General features: G+C 38.5%; 1 protein-coding gene across 3 annotated transcripts in view; it reads left to right on the top strand.

Moving 5' to 3' along the window:
- Positions 1–18585, top strand: part of LOC307035839 (cell adhesion molecule 2-like) — a 140501-nt gene that overhangs the window by 89698 nt on the left and 32218 nt on the right. For 2 of the 3 annotated variants that reach the window (XM_079675626.1, XM_079675627.1), the window contains exon 2: positions 7069–7095. The exons of the other annotated variant lie outside the window; for it this stretch is intronic. In XM_079675626.1, coding sequence (XP_079531752.1) covers positions 7069–7095 — 27 coding nt within the window. The remainder of the gene's footprint in view (positions 1–7068; positions 7096–18585) is intronic. 3 annotated transcript variants of the gene reach the window in all.

Here is an 18585-nt window from a genome sequence, read left to right on the forward strand (position 1 = left end):
TTGAGTCCTGGATAGCCTTGAGCGGGGACCCTCATCTGCATGCACAGGGCTTCTGCGAGCCAATGGTGCAGCCACATAATGTCAAGCAATTTTCTGTAACACAAGGACATTTGATTTCTAGTAGAGCGGGGAGTAGAGATGGACACTCCAAAATCACTTTGAAACATCTGAGTTTAAATCAAATACAGCTCAGCTGGACTGAAGTGTATCCTCATGGCATGGTATCATGCACCCTGCAGTGCGCACTACACAAACCATCTTACAGGTAATGCCAAGTAATGGAGGAACTGCATGCACTGTGGTTGTCTTTGTTGTGGTGTGTTTCCCTTATCAGGACAGCTATAGAAGTAGGGATTTCATTGGCTAGCATACAGGGTTCGAGTTATAATCTGAGCTTTATGGGGGTCTTTAAAACTAATGCGTGCGCACGCACGCGCACGTTCACACACAGCAGCAGCCTTTTACTTGCTACAAGCTTAAATATGAAAAGGTTCAACTACGCACACCACATCATCTCGGTTTGCGCAGCACGCTCACAGGCATAGATTGTGCAATAATGTATTGCACACCTTGGAGGTGCAGTGCAGGCTGATGTCATTCAAGAGAGATTACGATGCCTAGTTATTTTGGAAAACATGTTTTTTTTTTAACCTATTTACCTCGTTAATGTAAATAATACTCATTACATTGACACATGTATTATTTGTGATTAAAATAATGGTTGTTGGTAATGTATTAGCGACCCCCACAGATGTATGATTTCACTGCTTTCATGGGAGCTCAGACCCCTCCTTATGGGAGCTCAGCTCCCATTGGCTCCCTCATAACTCGAACCCTGCTAGCATACATGGAACACATTAGTGTAAAATATAACTTCTACCTGATTTGTATGATGGGAAGCTCATGTCTTTTAATGCGTCCACTTTGAATCGTGCGTCTAAACTTCGTATTCCTGTGGGTGTTAGTTTGTTTTATTAGGCTCCTTGAAATGAACAGACACAATATGAAATGTCAGCATCGTTTAGCTTGAAGTGCCAACCATAATTCAGACAATACTGTGTTTACAAGTTGCATTAATCAGATTTTAGTAAAATAGCACTAGTTGTTATGTTAGATAAAAGTAGTTCAGCAAGTTGTTTTTTTATTATGAAAAGCAAAACAGAAGTCAATCAAACACAATGTAAATTGGTGTCATTGTGGTAAATATTTTGGGTATTTTAAAGAAGGCCATTAAGTGAAGTAAATGTACACTTGTTGATATCAGGAAGCAGTTATATAAGAAAAAAGGAAATAACATCAGCCTACAGTTCAGGTTTTACTCACATTATACATTGTGTTCGAGCAATGTTTGTTACATTTATGTTTTACAAACACCAGTGTGAAATGTAGTGGAAGGTCTTATTCATTCACTACTGCTGCATGTGACAGCAGTGTGAAAACAGGTTTTCTCAATTACTCTGGCTCGCCTTCCTATGTTTGTGTTGCTCTAACAGGAGGGCCACTCGCAGGCTTTCGTTACACGTAGTGCTCCGATGGAAACACAGTAGAGACAAGATGAGAAAATTGAAGAATGAATTGGTTTGGGGCGTTGTCGGGAGGTACACTATTTGTGTGCCTTTTAATGTTACCTTTCACAGTGCTCTGGAAGAGTGTTTAAAGTGTGGTGTTCTCATTGGGTCAGCAGCAGAGATGCAGGCCTCTACTGCTGTGTACGCTGCCAGGAGAACGGAGCGCCTCTGTGTGTGGACGAGTTGGCTCTAAATTGGGTTATTCATTCTGTTTTACCTCTAAAAAAACAGCTCAACCTCATCAATAATAGGTTAAAAAATTTATAATTAACAGAACTCTGTACACAGTAGAGCCAGCTGTGTCACCTTGTGTTCAACACTTTGAAAGCCTAAAGTCGCTACTTATGAAACCACTTACAGTTTTTTGTTAATCTATTGTGCTGAAACATTTGAAAATATAAAGTCAATCCTCCCTCACACAAAAAGCCTATTTTTAATTCCAGAGCTACGCAAAGTGGAATTAATACTGTTACTCTATTGTAAGTCATATCCTGCACTGGATTTGCACCTCTTTTACTAAAATATAATATTCATATTCTACCTCTTTGCTCTAATTAAATTAAAGTGTTCACTATATGAATCTTCGGTTGTATAAAACGTTTCGCATCAACGTGATGCTTGAACAATTGTTTAAGTTATTAGTTGTTCAACGGAAAGATAATTAAATGTATTTTTGATAATCCATTGGTTGTTCAAACCAAAACAAGCATTTTGAAAAAGTTTAGGGAATTGTGATTCGTTTGCAATGTTTATAACCCGTACAGAGAATAGTAATAAAACCAACAGATTATTAACAGTTTAAGTGATGAAAAAAAAAGATTAGATCAAACATAAGCTCCGATTAAAGAGGGCAGATTTTCCTCTTTGAAGCCAACCATTTCAGTTACTTTTATTTAAGGGCCACCAACATGCACAGCCGCCCCGAGCAGCTATTTCAACTGTGATTCCACTTGTGGGTATGTTTGTGTGTGAGCTGAATTTGATGAAGTGCTTCCCTGTCAAAGGGTTACTTACAGCCGGCCTGTCTCAGGAGAGTTAGTTGTGTGACATTGGCAGAGGGAGAGCGCTGACCCCTGTGATGGCCAGCTGAGGGACAGAGGCCAGCTCTCACTGTTAGAGGACAAACGCCTCGGTGGTCGGTTAAACTAATCACCACAGGGACCCGCCAATATTGCTTTGTTACAGGCCTGCATCCCCACTTTAGAAATACGCTTGATAGATAAATGAATGGACTTCACTCTGCTGCACTGTGAGCCTCACACAATGCAAATACAACTAACTAGCAAGCTTATCGCCTGCCTTCATTTATACCTCTGGTGGCCAAACTGTCCGAAGTCCCATCATCATGCCTCGTTGTGTTTCTCTTCTTCTTAATGGTATTGTATCTCATTATCGTTGACTTGCGTTTATCCATTTCATTATTTTATTCCTGCACATTTTGCACCTAACCCTGTTTACCATGCACATGGTGTCTTCTATTTTATCTAAACATGTTCTGCTTGTCTTTACTGAGGTTGTTGGGTAACGCTAGGCCTGCTATTCTTCCCTTGGCTTTGTTTGGTTTATTATGGAATATTTTGCATTGCCTTCATTTTTTTGTCGGTACATTAAACAGTATTATTGGAAGTATGGTTTGTGAAATCTGGTCACAATGTACAACCTACCTTGACTGGTTTACAGTATGTCTGCTAGAGACTGGCTTTTACATATCGTACATTTTCAGAATATGTATCTTACAAGCAGGCTCTCGAGTTATTTCCAGAGTTAACACTGCATTGCATACTCGGGTCATAAGCAAGTGTGTTTTATATCTCAATGAAGAGACAGTAAAGCAGTTTTGTAAAAAAAACTAACTTGCGCTTTTATTTAACCTAGGAATTTCAGGTTATTTAGATTAGATCAGTTATTTCAATTACGAAGATATATGAGATCTTAAAATGTAACGAAAAAGTGCAAAACTAATACTAATAATCAATTTGTTTACAATGGAGCAGCCGCAAAACCTCAACTAAAACACAAATCTAAGAACATCTGAGAGGCTTATTAAAAAAAAAATGTAATATGAGAATTATATGAAAAACCATTGTTTTTCTCATTTCATTACAATACCGGCTGTTACTTATTGCATTCAGGTCAGGTATTCATAGAGCAAAAACAGGAAGGTGTTTTCGGGTAATTCTACGTAGGGTTGGATTTATTAAATGCACTCATGCATTTAACCATGCGACAAATGTGTTACGCACATTGACATTCTCCCAGAGAAGTGTTGTTATGTGCCCTGCTATTGATTTTCAGTGAAAGTCTTCTTAGGAATGTCAAAGCGTTATACTTTTCAGATAGCATATTGATATGCTTGCCATGTGCTTGCAAACATTTCCAGTTCACGGCAAGGAGAATCTTATCATGGTGTCTGACTCTGTCAACACTATTAAATTGAGAGGGAGTCAGAGATGAATAACTTCAACGTAAGGAGAAATAGGAAGAGGCGCAGGCTTGGGAGCAAACAGAATGATTAATGAGTGTCAAAAACAAAGAATTTACAATTAGGTTAAAGTGTGGCATACATTACTTGTTAACCCTCACCAGTTTCCCCATTTGATTGGAGCTTGTTGAAGGATCACCAAGTAATAAACCCTATTTTTAAACATAAACATTGTGTTCATTGTGTGGACCTTAGATGAAGTCTGACCTATTTCAAATCAGAGATAGTTTTCCACAAAGCACATTCCCTCCTCAGCTATGGGTTTTGAAATGAGAGGCGTGATCGCTATCTTTATCAACTGGTTGGCCTGGCTGTGTAAGAAATGCGAAGATGTGTCACATCTGCCACACGTAAAGTTGGTCTCGTGGAGGCTGGTTTATGAGAAAAAAAGACAGATTGCAGGACCATCTTTACCACCAACATGTAAACACACACACACACACACACACACACACACACACACACACACACACACACACACACACACACACACACACACACACACACACACACACACACAGAGAGCCTTGCCTTTCAAATGTCAAAGCCTTCCCTTCAAACATGTCATTATTGTTATGATGGATGCCTAGCATTTCCTAAATATCAGCAGTGTGGAAAAATGAATCCAGCATTGATGAGGATGTTGAATACAGATGCAACGTTGAGCACTAGAAAGATGTCAACATTTGACAAAAAAACTGAATCAAATGTGGTTTGCATAGTATAATAATAATAATAATAATAATACATTTCATTTTTTAGGCGCCTTTCATGACACCCAAGGACACCGTACGATTTGTTAAAAAAATAAACCGCTAATAGGCAACAGAACATGATAAAAACACAGACAGGAAATCATGGAGGAGAAAGTCAAGTGGACACAAATGAAACATATAATGGGTTACACTACAGTGAGTAGGCAGATTTGAACAGGTGGGTTTTTAATTGGGATTTGAATATGGTGATTGTGTCTGACAGTCGGATGTGCGGGGGGAGGGAGTTCCAGAGTCTGGGAGCAGTGCAGCTAAAAGCCAGAGCACCCATGGTGACGAGGTGTGGGGTGGGGACGGTTAGCAGACCAGCAGAGGAGGAGCGGAGGGAGCGAGAGGGGGTGTACTCCTGAAGAAGGTCAGCCAGATAGGGGGGGGAGGGCAGGTTATGTAGGGCTTTGCAAGTGAGCAATAGGTTTTTGAAGTTGATACAGGATTGAACAGGGAGCCAGTGGAGTTGGATGAGGATGGGATGTGTTCTGAGGCCTTGGTATGTCTGTATGTCACTGGAAGGGTGCGACAGCTTACTGTTAGACATTTCCGACAATAGGCAGGGTATGTTAGCACACAGTGCATTGTAGACCAGCAGTGGAAGAGGGGTAAATACTACAAGGGGAGCTTATTTCTCAAAGAGCTGACCGGTGCTCTTGTCAGTCAACCTCTGGATCCACAAGAAAAAGCAAGTTTTGTGCTTCCTCGTCGGTTCAGATTTGGTAAAAATTATTAAGGAAAAGTCCAGTCCTGTTTCTCCTGTCAGACGCTAAAATCGAGGAGTGTAGCCATATACTGGCATTAACGTTAACTATAATAATTAATACATTAAATATTGATACCATGATGATGATATACATGTGATTATATTGTGTAAACAATCTATTACCTCTTTAATCATTCATTTTTCTTCAGTTCTCACTTTTCTCTTAAGAGTTTGTGTGTGTGTGTGTGTGTGTGTGTGTGTGTGTGTGTGTGTGTGTGTGTGTGTGTGTGTGTGTGTGTGTGTGTGTGTGTGTGTGTGTGTGTGTGTGTGTGTGTGTGTGTGTGTGTGTTGACATTCTGACATAAACTGAAAATAATTAACAAATTGTTACAATATATTGTATTATATCTGGCAAAAAACAAACAACACAAACGTAATGAAATAAAACAAATAATGTTTTAACTTGAAATCGCAACATATATTAGTGTAGATGTATTTAAGGACCATAATACATACGCACCAGTTAAACTTTTACAGAGTATTCAGGAGCGTTCAGATGTTATCTGTGATAGACTTAAACTTCCCCTAAAGTGAATGTGTCTAGAGTAAATGTTGTCAGCTTTGAATAACTTGCATTCCTAAAGAGTCTGATCAGGAAGTCTTTAGTGTTTCCATGATTTATTTTTTGTCTGTACAAAAACCAAGACAGAAATAAGTATTCTTTGATGCGGAGGGTGCTTATTTGATCCTCCTCTCATTTTGTAACCTGGGTAAATCCAAATGTCAATGTTGGATTTTTTCTTAATGTTTAACTTCTTCCTCCTGGTCCGTTGTTTGTTTTGTGTTTTTTGTCTTGAGCGAGGCAATATGATAATCTTTCTCCAGATTACAATTTCCTCTTGTGAACAGACACCACGGTTGAAAAGGTTTTTTAGAGTGAGTGCGTTCTCTCGGGTATGTCGAGCAACACATACATTTCCAATTGTTGTATCCATACAGTCTTGATAAATCACCTCTAGTTTTACACAGGACAAAAACGACAATCTCCTGGTCCAGTTTTGTTAGACCCAACTATAGTTAGACTTTTTCCCAACGTGGACTTTCTATGCTCTTTATATTTCTCCTTTAAAAATTCTATGGAATAAATACAAATTGATTTTGAGGGATGATCAAGAGTTGAAGTGCAATACAGTTTGCTGGTAGAGGTAATGCAGAAAATGTGTGTGTAAAGTATTTTCCATTATGTTTTCCAATAACTATCACCACATTATATTGACTCCAAGCTATAGACGCCTATTTTTAGAATTTAAAGGGGTGGGGGGGGTATGTATTCTTGTCTCCTTTGAGTCTTGTGCTGATGCATTTTATATGTCATGACATGGTAATGTATGAATCCTGACTATACTAATCCCATTTCCACGCTTATCACATTTCATATTACACTTCATGTTACCATTGGTTGAACAAATAACTATCATGCTATCAATGTGGATCCTTCATACTGTACTATCTAACCTGCTGTTTCCTTGCTCTACCCCCTCATGCTATCAGTGGCTGGGACAAAAAGCAAAGTGAAAGGTGAGTTATTGCCTCCATTTTCTTGCTACATGATTTATGTTGCACACAGTTCCCAATAAACAATGTTTGGGTCGCCCTTTTATCTCCCCCTAGAGCCTGGGAAGCATTAACATACGCTGCTTTTTGGAAAGCTTTTCAGGGCATTTTTTTAACCTTTATTTCTCCAGGAGAGGTCCGATGAACATGCTTGATATTTTTCAGATTCAACCTGCTTCTGCTTCACATATGTATAGATTCACATGTTCTCACCAGGGAGCTGCCTGCCTCACCCGGCCATGCCTTTCCTCTATTTGGCCGCTGTGCAGCTCCACTGGAGCAGCTGGGGGGTTGTCCCTGGTTCAAGGACACCTCAGCGGTAGTTGAGGGAGGAGAATATTTCTCATTTGCTTTCCCATCCCACATTTTCCCAGACACACTGTGTAGGCAAACCGAAGACCTTCTGACAAGCCTGCTTTTCATACTTTTTATTTTTCTGCTCCCCTTCAGTACTTAATGCTTTGTCCTGATATTTGGTGGCGTAGGTTTTCGCTTCATTACCGTTGAATATCATCTGTTTTTAGATTTGTATTTTCGTTATGCAGTGAGTGGTGAAATCATAGGACGTTTTTTCTTGCCACCCACCATAAAAAATGATTTCTACCTTTTGACAAAAAGAAAGTATCCGGCCAGAGAATATTTGATTCATACTGTACACTGTCTCTTTCTTTCATGTTTTATATGAATTTTCTCTTATTGCCCATGTTCTTCCTGGCTTACACTAATACCAAAGTGTCTGTATGGTTACAGATGCCACTCTTAGTGATCTATAAAACAAATATACACATTGCTATGGCTTGTTTCTTCAGATGTGCAGTTTTTAAACTGTTAGAGATTTGAAGAGCCTTCTACAGTAGTCTTTCCTGTTTTGTACATTGAATCAAGATTTAGCTTCCTAACAACCCTAACATCATAGACTCTGGCATTTTTTTGGGCAGTGTTGTTGTTTGTTGTTTTTGGAAATGACTTGAACCAAACCCGATTATCGCTGCTAATGTTCATGAATGAACGCAGATGTTTTTTCCTTATATTATCCCCACTTTTTGAAAATGCTGTGTTTTGTAATTACAGGAGTAATTAAGGGGCTAGTTTTTAATTAACAGAAGATACACATTCAGCATCCCCACCTCTGGAATCTCGTTCCACATTGAGAAGCCTTTTTTCAACAGCACTTTCAGCACTCTAATTACAACTAATAACTTTTATTAATAGCTATGAAGATAATGAATTGAACCACATGTTTCAGTCTTGAATATTGATTAATGGGTTCTGTCAACTTTGCCAGTGCATGCTAATAATTACTTTGTCATAGTGAAATTACTGATCAAAAAGAAATTGTGGAAAAAATATCCTCCTTACTGTAGATGTCATTAAAATGGGAATCATGCCTCTGGGTTTATTTGGTGAGACATTACACATATATTTCTTTCCATCTCTGAGGACTCACCTCAGTGTATGAAGCGATGATTTGACAGCTGCCAGTGCAGAGAAAATGGTATTTAATCTATTCAAGTGTACAGTAAGCGCTGTAAATGAAGGTAAACTGCTCCATGAGAGAACTTCTCATGTTTTTTAGATCGAAACAGCAAGGCAACATGTTATAATGATTTTTTTTTTTCTTTTGCAAATGGGAGAATCATGCAGCTACTTTATTAAACCTTAATTGTCAGAGGTACAGTAAATGATGAAGATGAAATTAAAGAGTTTCATTTTTTGAACTGTGTTATGTAACCATGAAAGTCATGTTCAGGCAGTTTGAATGTAAATCAAAAAGCTTTTTTGGATGAGGTCATGATACATTTAAAGAGGATAGGGCAATGATTTTCAGTGTGATAACGGTTAAATTAAAACATATTTTTGACCACATTATTCATTGGGCTTTCTGGAGATGGAACATGAATACATATTTCTCACTGAACAGTTTGTGATATTTAAAATGGTAATCTATACTTGTGGTTATTGCAAAAAATGTGCCGAATAATTCACAATCAAGCTTATGTTTCACTGAATTCCCATCCATTAAAGCATTTATCAGTCCGTTAGCATTTTCTAGAGTTGGGTTGATCACTAATATGAGCAGGGCTGTCCCTGGCCAACATGAGGCCCCACGCAAAGTTATATGATGAGGCCCTCTGTTTCGCGAGCGGTGACAAGGGGCAGGGGAGGGGGGTGCTACTGGAGCCTCGTAGTGGCGAAACAGTGGCGCGCCGCATAAGCACATGGATGCGCGGCATTTTCGGCTCAGTTGAGGCACCCTCCTCAAGGTGAGGCCCCCCCCGCAAGGTGAGGCCCCACGCAGTCTGCATGATCGGCCTATAGGGAGGGACGGCCCTGATTATGAGCATTTCTTGCTGAAGTTGTCTTAGTGTTACCATTTTTTGTAACCGTGTAGACTTTATGCTTATTAGTATGTTTGCAAGCACCAGGATTTGACAAAACAACATAATCCCAAAGTTTATTTAAGGACACATCACATGCTCAGTCGGATAAGTAACACCAGTTGAACGTGTAATTTCCTGTTTCACCTGGAGATAGAACTGACCCACTTTCTAAAGCTGATGTATTGCCACTTTCGTGTTCCTGCACAGCGGGAAAAAAGAAAGCAGTGCTAAGAGTTTCTCCCAGCAAGGATATTTATTGCCAGTCCTGTGTATTGTCCACCCCCTGCCTTCCCCCACTGTGGCAAATCACAGGGGAGGATGGCACTCAGTACCACCTCTGAGTCAGGGGAGGTTCACGTTTGCTCAGGTGTTACTCAGTAACAGGCACCAAATGTCCTTTTTGATACAGGATAAAGCTGACAGACAACTTACTCCATCTTGGTTATTTCCTCTCTAGCAGGCTTCATCGGGCTCCGTAACAGCTCAATCAACTGACTGCATCATTTAAGATCACACCATTGGTACCGAATATGAATACAATGCAGAGCTGCCACTCAAATGTCATGGGCTGGGTCTTCCCAACATGTGCATCGTGTCCATCTGCTGTCCACTGCTCTTGTTTACAGCTGATAGAACCATTGAGGAAAACAAATATATTCCCAGTGCAGATAAAGGATGCATGCAGCCGGATGTGTCTTGATAAGATTCCACAAAAACCCATTTAATGCAAGAAAGATTCAATATTAGATTTGAGAAAAACCCACAAGAGAGCCACCAGGAATGAAACCATCAGTTGAGGCAGAAACTTCAGCTGGATTGCGTCTGAAATATAAGAATATTCATGAACGACACATATTGTCTTCTCCAGTCTCTTTTGCATTCGCATTTGTTCTTTAATGCCTGATGCAAATGGATGCGAAAGAGAGTGACGTGGAGTACATTACTAATCTGGACAAAAGTAATCACAGCCTTTGCTTTTACCATAATTACATATGGATTTTCTATGAATGAATGAATTGTATTATTGGAAGGCCCTGTATTCTAAGATTTGAAATGTTCCCTGATGATTTTAAATTGTGACATTATCTGAAGCTGACTGAGTTGGAACCAGTAGTTGCTCAGTTTTCAAACATGGATCACTTTGGACAGGTAATTTAAAGATTAGCTGCAGTAAATGGATCAGATCTAGATTTAGTGCTAATTAGCCGCTGCCCTTAAATAGTTGCTTAAACCTCTGTAATCAACTCGGCTGATAGCTTTTAAAATACCCCCAGCTTATTGAGTGCCTCAGATCAGCAGGTCTGCCATGAACATAAGACAAATTTGTGTTGGTGTTGAACCAACAGGGCCTAAATTACACTCAGCGTAAATGATCGTTTTTGGTGACAGATGTGACCTTCCTGTCATTGTAGAAATAAATTACAAGAAATGTGTTTTTGCCCATGTTTCGACTGTTCCGAAAAGGTCACTGAAGGTGAAAACAATCAGATATGAGGGGGTTACTTCACGGGCCAGTTGATGAAAGAAAGCAGCCTGTCTTATCTACTCTCATTCACTCTCAAAGCCTTTTCCTTTATCAACACGTAAAGCTTAAAGAAGTTAATGAATGTGTCAGAGAGCATATTATATTATTCAAATGGCGCCTTGGTCAGATTCATCATTCTGCATCATCTCTTTATATTATTTTTTAATGTGCACGTATGCATGAATATCATTTCATTCCTAAACTTTTAATGTCTGTTTAGAGAGGACACACTATATCTCAAGTTCATACTGTTTTTGTTTTTTTCTATAAGAACATGTTTTCATGCTTAAATGTTCAACAAAACATATTCTCATGCTGTCCGGCTGCATCTTTCTGTCCCTTCAATCCCCCCTCTCGAAGACATGTGTGCTCTGATTGGCTGTCAAGAAAAGTAAGACCTTTGCAAAGGTAAATCTTATGTAAAGGTCAAACTTTAGCTAATATTAAGATAGGGTGTGATATATTCTGAAGAACGTTTGTGATATTAGAAGGGAGACAAATCTGTATGGCTTGTTAAATCTGATGTTTCTGTCTGAGGCAGCCCACATTATACTGACTGAGTGGTCTACTGTAATTCCACCGTTTGTGGGTTGGTACAGTAAGAACAGATACCCAAATGTATGTCCACAGGCCTTGGAAAGTCAGGTAAATGCTTTTAAATCTAGGGTTTTGCATTGACCATGTCATCTTATTTTCTTTTCTTGTTTATTTCAGATAGACAAATATATTTTGTAATTTTGTTCACATCATTTCCTCACTTGCCCTGTTCACACATGCTTTACATATTCGATCACATGCCCCAAATAAATTAGTAATTACTTCCAGCTTCTAACAAAGCTGTTGCAATCTCAAAAGTATTTAAAATGACGACAGACAGTAACCACAAGAGGGGTTTGCATGTATTAGTGTTGTGCATACTTGCAATATCTGGTGGTTTTATTTGGACTCTAGTGAATGGAACATGTTGTTTACATGATATGCTTCAAAGAGTGTTGGTGCACTTCAGTTACATACAGTATAGAATATTAATGTGCGGAAAAATGCAGTATTGCTATCTGTTTCCACCAGCAGATAAGCTGGAGGCAGAGCTGCCGTTAATAGCAGAAGCTGTTTTTGTTTTGAAAGTAATGACAAGAATTAGACAGTACGAATTCTTGAGAGTAGAGTAAACCATTGTGTGAACTGATTTAACTGAGTTACAATGGGGGGTTGTTTGAATTTTTAGTAGTCACTATTACTCTTAGACATTTCACCCTCTCTGAGGGATAAGCTCTATTAGTTTTGGCAAGAAGACCACATACATAGTATACTAAGCAATAATACCAATACCACTCTGGAGAAGGGTGTGACAGCCAGCCATTATCTGGACAGCTCGAGACAGACACTCTCAGGACTGATTATGGGTCTTTTTCTGAGCTACTGCCTCAAGGTTGGGGGTTGAGAACTACTTAGTTTTATTTAATTTGTTATTAAATGTTCACTAGTTCCTGAACATGGACATATTATCCTCAACCCCTATGAATCAGCCAGGTCTCTAGAGTGTGCATTTCTGTGAGAGAGGAAACACAAGTCACAGTAAGTCAAACAAACAGAAGCTGCTATTAACAGGGAGGAACACACTGAGATTATCACGGTTGAATCCAGTCTGGCTCTGTGGCAACAAAAACGTCCAACAGTGAACTATCAATAAAGCCAAATCAATAGGGTTTGTTCATTGAACAGCTTCTCATCATTGGGCTTCTGTGATTGAGCTGTAGATCAAAGTCCTCCTAGACTTGACCCAACATTTTATTATGAAGTTATATATAATGCCAACATAACGTTCAGCTGGTGATGTATATTGGCCAGAATATTTTTTGAAAAACAGCAATATTAAAACAGCAAAAATAAATACAGCATTTCATGCGGTACATACTGTACTAATGTATTTTCATTTTATATTTAAAATGTTGAAAATTGTGTAAAAACTGTATTTATAACAGCACACTTTTTTTAGTCATGTATAGTTTGCACTACTTTTACATTTGGAAAGCACTTAGGATAAAAGTGGGTACTAAAGAACACTAGGAAATAACATCTCCTAAGTAGAATATCCTAAATTGTGCTGTGAAAACAGGAGAAATTAGGAGCTGCACATTTTGTTTACTGTTTATGAATGTGTATTTGTTCGGATTAAAACTTGCTTCAGCTTGAATTTTAAGTAAAAACTTGACTGTTTAAAATTGTATTTTCCTCAAACGGAAAGAAACATTTTGACCATTTTCACACCCTTACCTCAATGTTTAACCCGGCACCTTTCCACTTTTTTAGATCCCAAGTTGTCAAAAATAAATAGGAGTTTATCTGCTGCGGGCAGTTTGATTGAAAAAGATTTGATGGGTTACTTCAGAAAACGTCTGCAGCAATTTGAGGATATAGAAGATAAAAGCATTTTGAAAATCTCCTGGTATATTGGTAATACGTTGACACATAAGCTTAACTTGGGAACCCACGTATACACGGTGTTTCCTTGTTAGTTTCACAGTTCCCTCTGCTTGCCCTCATGTCGCTTGTTTGGAAACAAATGCCAAAAGCTGGAATAATGTGCTTATCAGCAATTATTTCCCTCAACATACCTGCTTTTGGCAGAGTGCCTGTACTGTAGACCTACTCTACCTTACACTGTTGTGTTTTATTTTGTGTGTAATATTGTTTACTGTTCTAGCACCAGCATTTCAAAATAGTACGGTAATTCAAATATTGTTGCTGATGAATTCACTGCTATTTCTGCTAACATAAATCAAGAATTGCCTGCAAAACAAGCAATTAAAACAATTACAATTTGAATCTGAAAATGAGCTTCTGTACATTTGGGATTTGAGGGGGTGGATGGTGCTGATTTAGCAGTCAGAGTCTGTCTGGCAGGACATTGTGCAGCGTAGGTGTCCTGACAGTGAAATCCAGCCATATTTCATCTTGAGCCTGGACCTTCAGCAGCCAGCAGCCCTGCCTGTGGTGTCAGAGCTGCTCTCTGACTCAAAAGGTCAGAGATAGCTGGGGGCAAGGCCTCGACAAATCATGACAAATTATCAATAAAATCTTGATATGAGATTTAAAAAGAAAGAATGGCTGCCAAAGCGGGTGTCATATCCTCCTGAGACCCAGAAAGAAAAAGGTTTCAAATTTCCTTTTTTTCTTTGATCACACAAGTCTTTAGGGTGGTATAAACAGAGCCGGCCCGACCCATTAAGCGACGTAAGCGGCCACTTAGGGCCCCACAGCCACTAAGGGCCCCCCTAGCAAAAAAAAAAAAAATGAAAAAAAAAAAATGAAACAACGAAAAAAAAAAAAAAGATCTCTGTACACCGTCGCCCTGATAAGTATATTTAATTAATTGTGTTAATATGCCTAGATTGCCTACTCTCAAAGTCATGTATTATATTATCGAGTCAATAATATAATGCATTAACCGTGCTTTACCTGAACCTCAACATGACAGGACAGAGGACGGCAGGACTGTAATTTCCCGTGTTCAGTGAATGCAACAGAGGCAAGACACCAGACCAACCAGACAGTTGAATGGAAATAAACATCTGTCTTATTGGCTGACAGATACCTATCCTATGAGCTGTGACAATGTTTAAAATAAACTGCCAGTCGGACTCAGAGTTTTTGAAGATGGACATAAGAAAAACATTTCTTAAAAAATACGAAAATTCTCAAGTGGTGGCTCAAACAACAACCCCAGAGCCACCACTTGAGCCAGGTAAACAGGGTATGTAAAGGTCAGCAAACTTCCAAGTTACGCGAACATGTAAGCAAAGCATAAATTACAGCTACGTTGACGTTACTTTGAATCGCGGGGGTAAGCTAAACCGTTAGCAACTAGCTATAGCTAGCCAGATATATTAAGTAAACACTTTGTCATACAATCTAAATGTAATGTTTTTTAGCGTTTAGGTGATTTCAAAGAAAGCTCTCTGGGAAATGTTGACTTACTGTTCGACATGAAGCTAGAAACTACAGTACACAGTTGATCCGGAGTCCTGTTAGTTAAAGTGTTTCATAGTTAGCTTAGCTAAGCATCAACCTAGCACTGAAATATATGGATTATGTGACAGTATTTCTGAGAAAAAGTCAGCTGAAATGGTGGCATAGTTGTCACTGCTTTACGTGTTAACCCCATGTTTGAACATATTTGCAGCAGTAAATGTGGCGGTTTGGCCACTGACGTTGCCATAACAACACCTGAATTTAAATGTGCAACCTCTTTTTATGACAGATTTTTGCAATAAATTATAATTCTTCTGAATGATATTCCTATTGATAGCTAGTTTCTATGTGAACATTATGAGATGGACAGCCAGAGAGAATGAATGAAAAACAGTTATGAAATAGTATATGACAAAACAAGAATACAGTTTAAGTGATTTGTAAAATATCCATAAAGAAAAATCTGTTTATTGTTTTGTTTCATATGGGTGTTGAGAGATGTATCCATAGATCTCTTAATTTTGCCTTCAAAGTGCACCAGATTGATGCTTTTAACTTCAATATTTTAAAAAAATCTTCCCGGGGGACCATGTCCCCGGAGCCCCCTAGAGGAGGTTAGGTTCACGGTGTTTACATGCTTATTTATACAATATGTGTGCTTATATTAACATCCTAAGACAAAAGTTGGTTCCGTGTTGTGTGTAGTGAGAACACGCTAGAGTGAGGGGGGCCCCCAAGCCAAAGCTCGCTTAGGGCCCCCAAAAGTCTAGGGCCGGCCCTGGGTATAAACATAATGACTAACAAAAACTAAAAAAAGGGTTTTATTGTGTGTCCTTTGTAGAGGACATCGGGTGTTAGTTATGTGAAGTAGTATACAAACAACATTAACATGCAAGTACATGTAGACATCATTAGAGCACAACAACTCAATGCAACACATATTGAGCTCTCATTTGTAGTACTCCATCCTTTTTTGAAATGCAGAGATACATCTGACACTTGAGGAACTTGATGTATGTTTTCCCACTGCATCAATCTGCCATGAACCCTACAGAAACCTAAGTGTTAGTTTTGGCCCATAGTGGACTCCATTTGCGGGGGGGCAAATCCCCATGTCCTCCTCAGAGGACATTCATGAAAACATTTAGTTTTAGGTCAAATAAGTATTACACTGCTCTGAAAACTCACTACACTAACTCCTAAGATGTTCCCTTACTATAATTAATTAAAATATTGAACTCACAACACTGGTAATTACAAAATTACAAACTTACCATTTCTCTTTCTATAAATATTGCTTGTGTTGATGGACGCCATTTTGAAATACAATGAAATTATCTTTTTCAAAGCCACACCCCCACATAGTCATATGTTTGAAAAGCCAGGATGCCCTCTGTGGAGTACAATTGGACTTAATGCTGTGGCATGTAAATCCTCAAAGTAATGGACCAAAACCCAATGTGCTCCACAGAGGACAACAATGAATGGGTGGGGCTCCTTCACTTAGACCTGACAGAAAGCCTGGCTGGATGTCGAGTTGTTTGCTAAAACTGGAAGAAAGTCATGTCATTGTTATATAAATATTCTCATATATACATATATATATTAAGTCTTGGTGTACCAAATGTAACTAAAGATGAGAAGGAATGGGTCATGTTTTAATAGAAACATTTAATATTTTAGTTTCACAACAAGCTGGAGTATTACCAAGGAAGACCACTTTTCTTCAGTGTCGCATCTCACATAAAATGTTTCTTAAATTTGAGCAGGATGTCTTCAGTGCTTGAGGAAATAATTGGAAATGTTCAAATAAATGTTTATTTAATAGCACATGGAAAGTCTTAATTATTTTTAATGATCTCTTGTTAGATATACTGTATATGTCTTTAGTTAGTAAAGAAGGTTGAATCAAGGTTGGGTTCCTTCAGAAAAGGCTTCACTGGATTGTAAAATATGTGACATTACCATTATTCCTGAAGCAATTTACAGTGGTGTTACAACCTATGTGACCTTTTGAAGAATTTAGTAGTTATAATGTCGGCTGAACTGATCTAGGAGTCATGTGTGAAAGTGTCTATTAGTCCTTGAGGAGAAAGTGACTGAGCCAAGTGAGGATAAGTTATTCCAACACAAGTGAAAGAGGAGTCACACTGGGAATCCAACAGGATATTGAGAGCAAATTGTAAGGCACACTTTTACAAAACTTTTATACTGAGTTGGAACTGAGAGCTGTCTGTATTTGTCTCACTTGGGAGGCGGCAAACTCCATTATTTCTTGTTCCTTCCACCAAGGAATGCACACCACAAGAGGATTCACGTTTTAATTAAATGGAATATTTATACACTGCAGATGTTCAACTTCCTTTTCTCCCAACATGCTGGCAAATAGGCCACGCAGTTTAGAGTAAGCCAATTAATTACAATTTTGTCAACTCATAGTAATTTCAGTGATTAATGACTGTGTTCTCAAGAGTATATTGTCTCCTTAAATACCTTGTGACCATTATTGCATTATTATTATTACAGTTTTCAGTTTCACAAGATTTACTGTGCACACAAATGAGAAATGTAGTTTGGATAAGATTTAGCATAATTAACAGACAACCATGAAAATAATTACGCATTTGTTACTGTTACTGTTCACACGAGATTCAAGATACTTTTTATCCAGAAAAAGGAACCTTTATGTCGAATAAAGTCATTTTATTTGTAGGTATATCAAAGCCTACTAATTTGTTATTGGGAATAAAACACATTTAATTCATTTGCATTTAAGAACTTTCATCCATTCATGTTTGTACCTTACTATTTAGTTTAAGGAACATAATTAAAATAAAACTCTAGACATGATTTCCATAGGTATTGCCTAAATTATCAAGTCAACAACGTATCAGTCTTATATGAGAAAAATATGTGCGTGCATTTATGTTACACAGTAATTTATTAAAAATAAATTGCCCTTTGTGAACGTATTGGCAGCTTTGTCATTGCAATACCAACAAATCAATTTCCAAAGTGAGTTTTCAGTGTAATATGTTTGATTTGTGGGAGACATCTTTTGCCATTTCCCGGCACCCTATGACATTGCCATGACTCATTAGCATGCAGAAGGGAGCTCAGAACCTCCGACATCTTTATTTGCACTGTCGCTGTCGTAGAATCAGGCACCAGAGGTGAACTTGGTTTGATAAACTGCCTCGAATTAATTTCATATAAATATTAATAATTGTTGTTAATCCATAATGAATGGAGGCATTGGCTATTTCTTCAACTATTTTCTGAGTTATTTGTTTTCTTTTTATCCTGCCTGCAGTTTACAGTTTATTCTGCAGTGGTGTGCTTGACTGCTCTCCAGCCATTCATCAAGGCACTGCTTTCCATTATTTGGTGCAGTCAGCTGAAACTGAGAAAGGCTTTTGGGGTGGTATGGCTCATTCTTCCTACTCTCTGTGCTCCTCAACAGAGATGTTCCTTGTATTTTTCACCTTACCCCGTGGATCACTGGTCATTAGAAGAGTCGGTTCAATTATGTATGCAACATAGTTTTAAGACTGGCTTTCCCAGCATGCCTTTATT

This window comes from Notothenia rossii (assembly GCF_949606895.1).
Source record: "Notothenia rossii genome assembly, chromosome: 4".
In the NCBI taxonomy this organism is placed as follows: domain Eukaryota; kingdom Metazoa; phylum Chordata; class Actinopteri; order Perciformes; family Nototheniidae; genus Notothenia; species Notothenia rossii.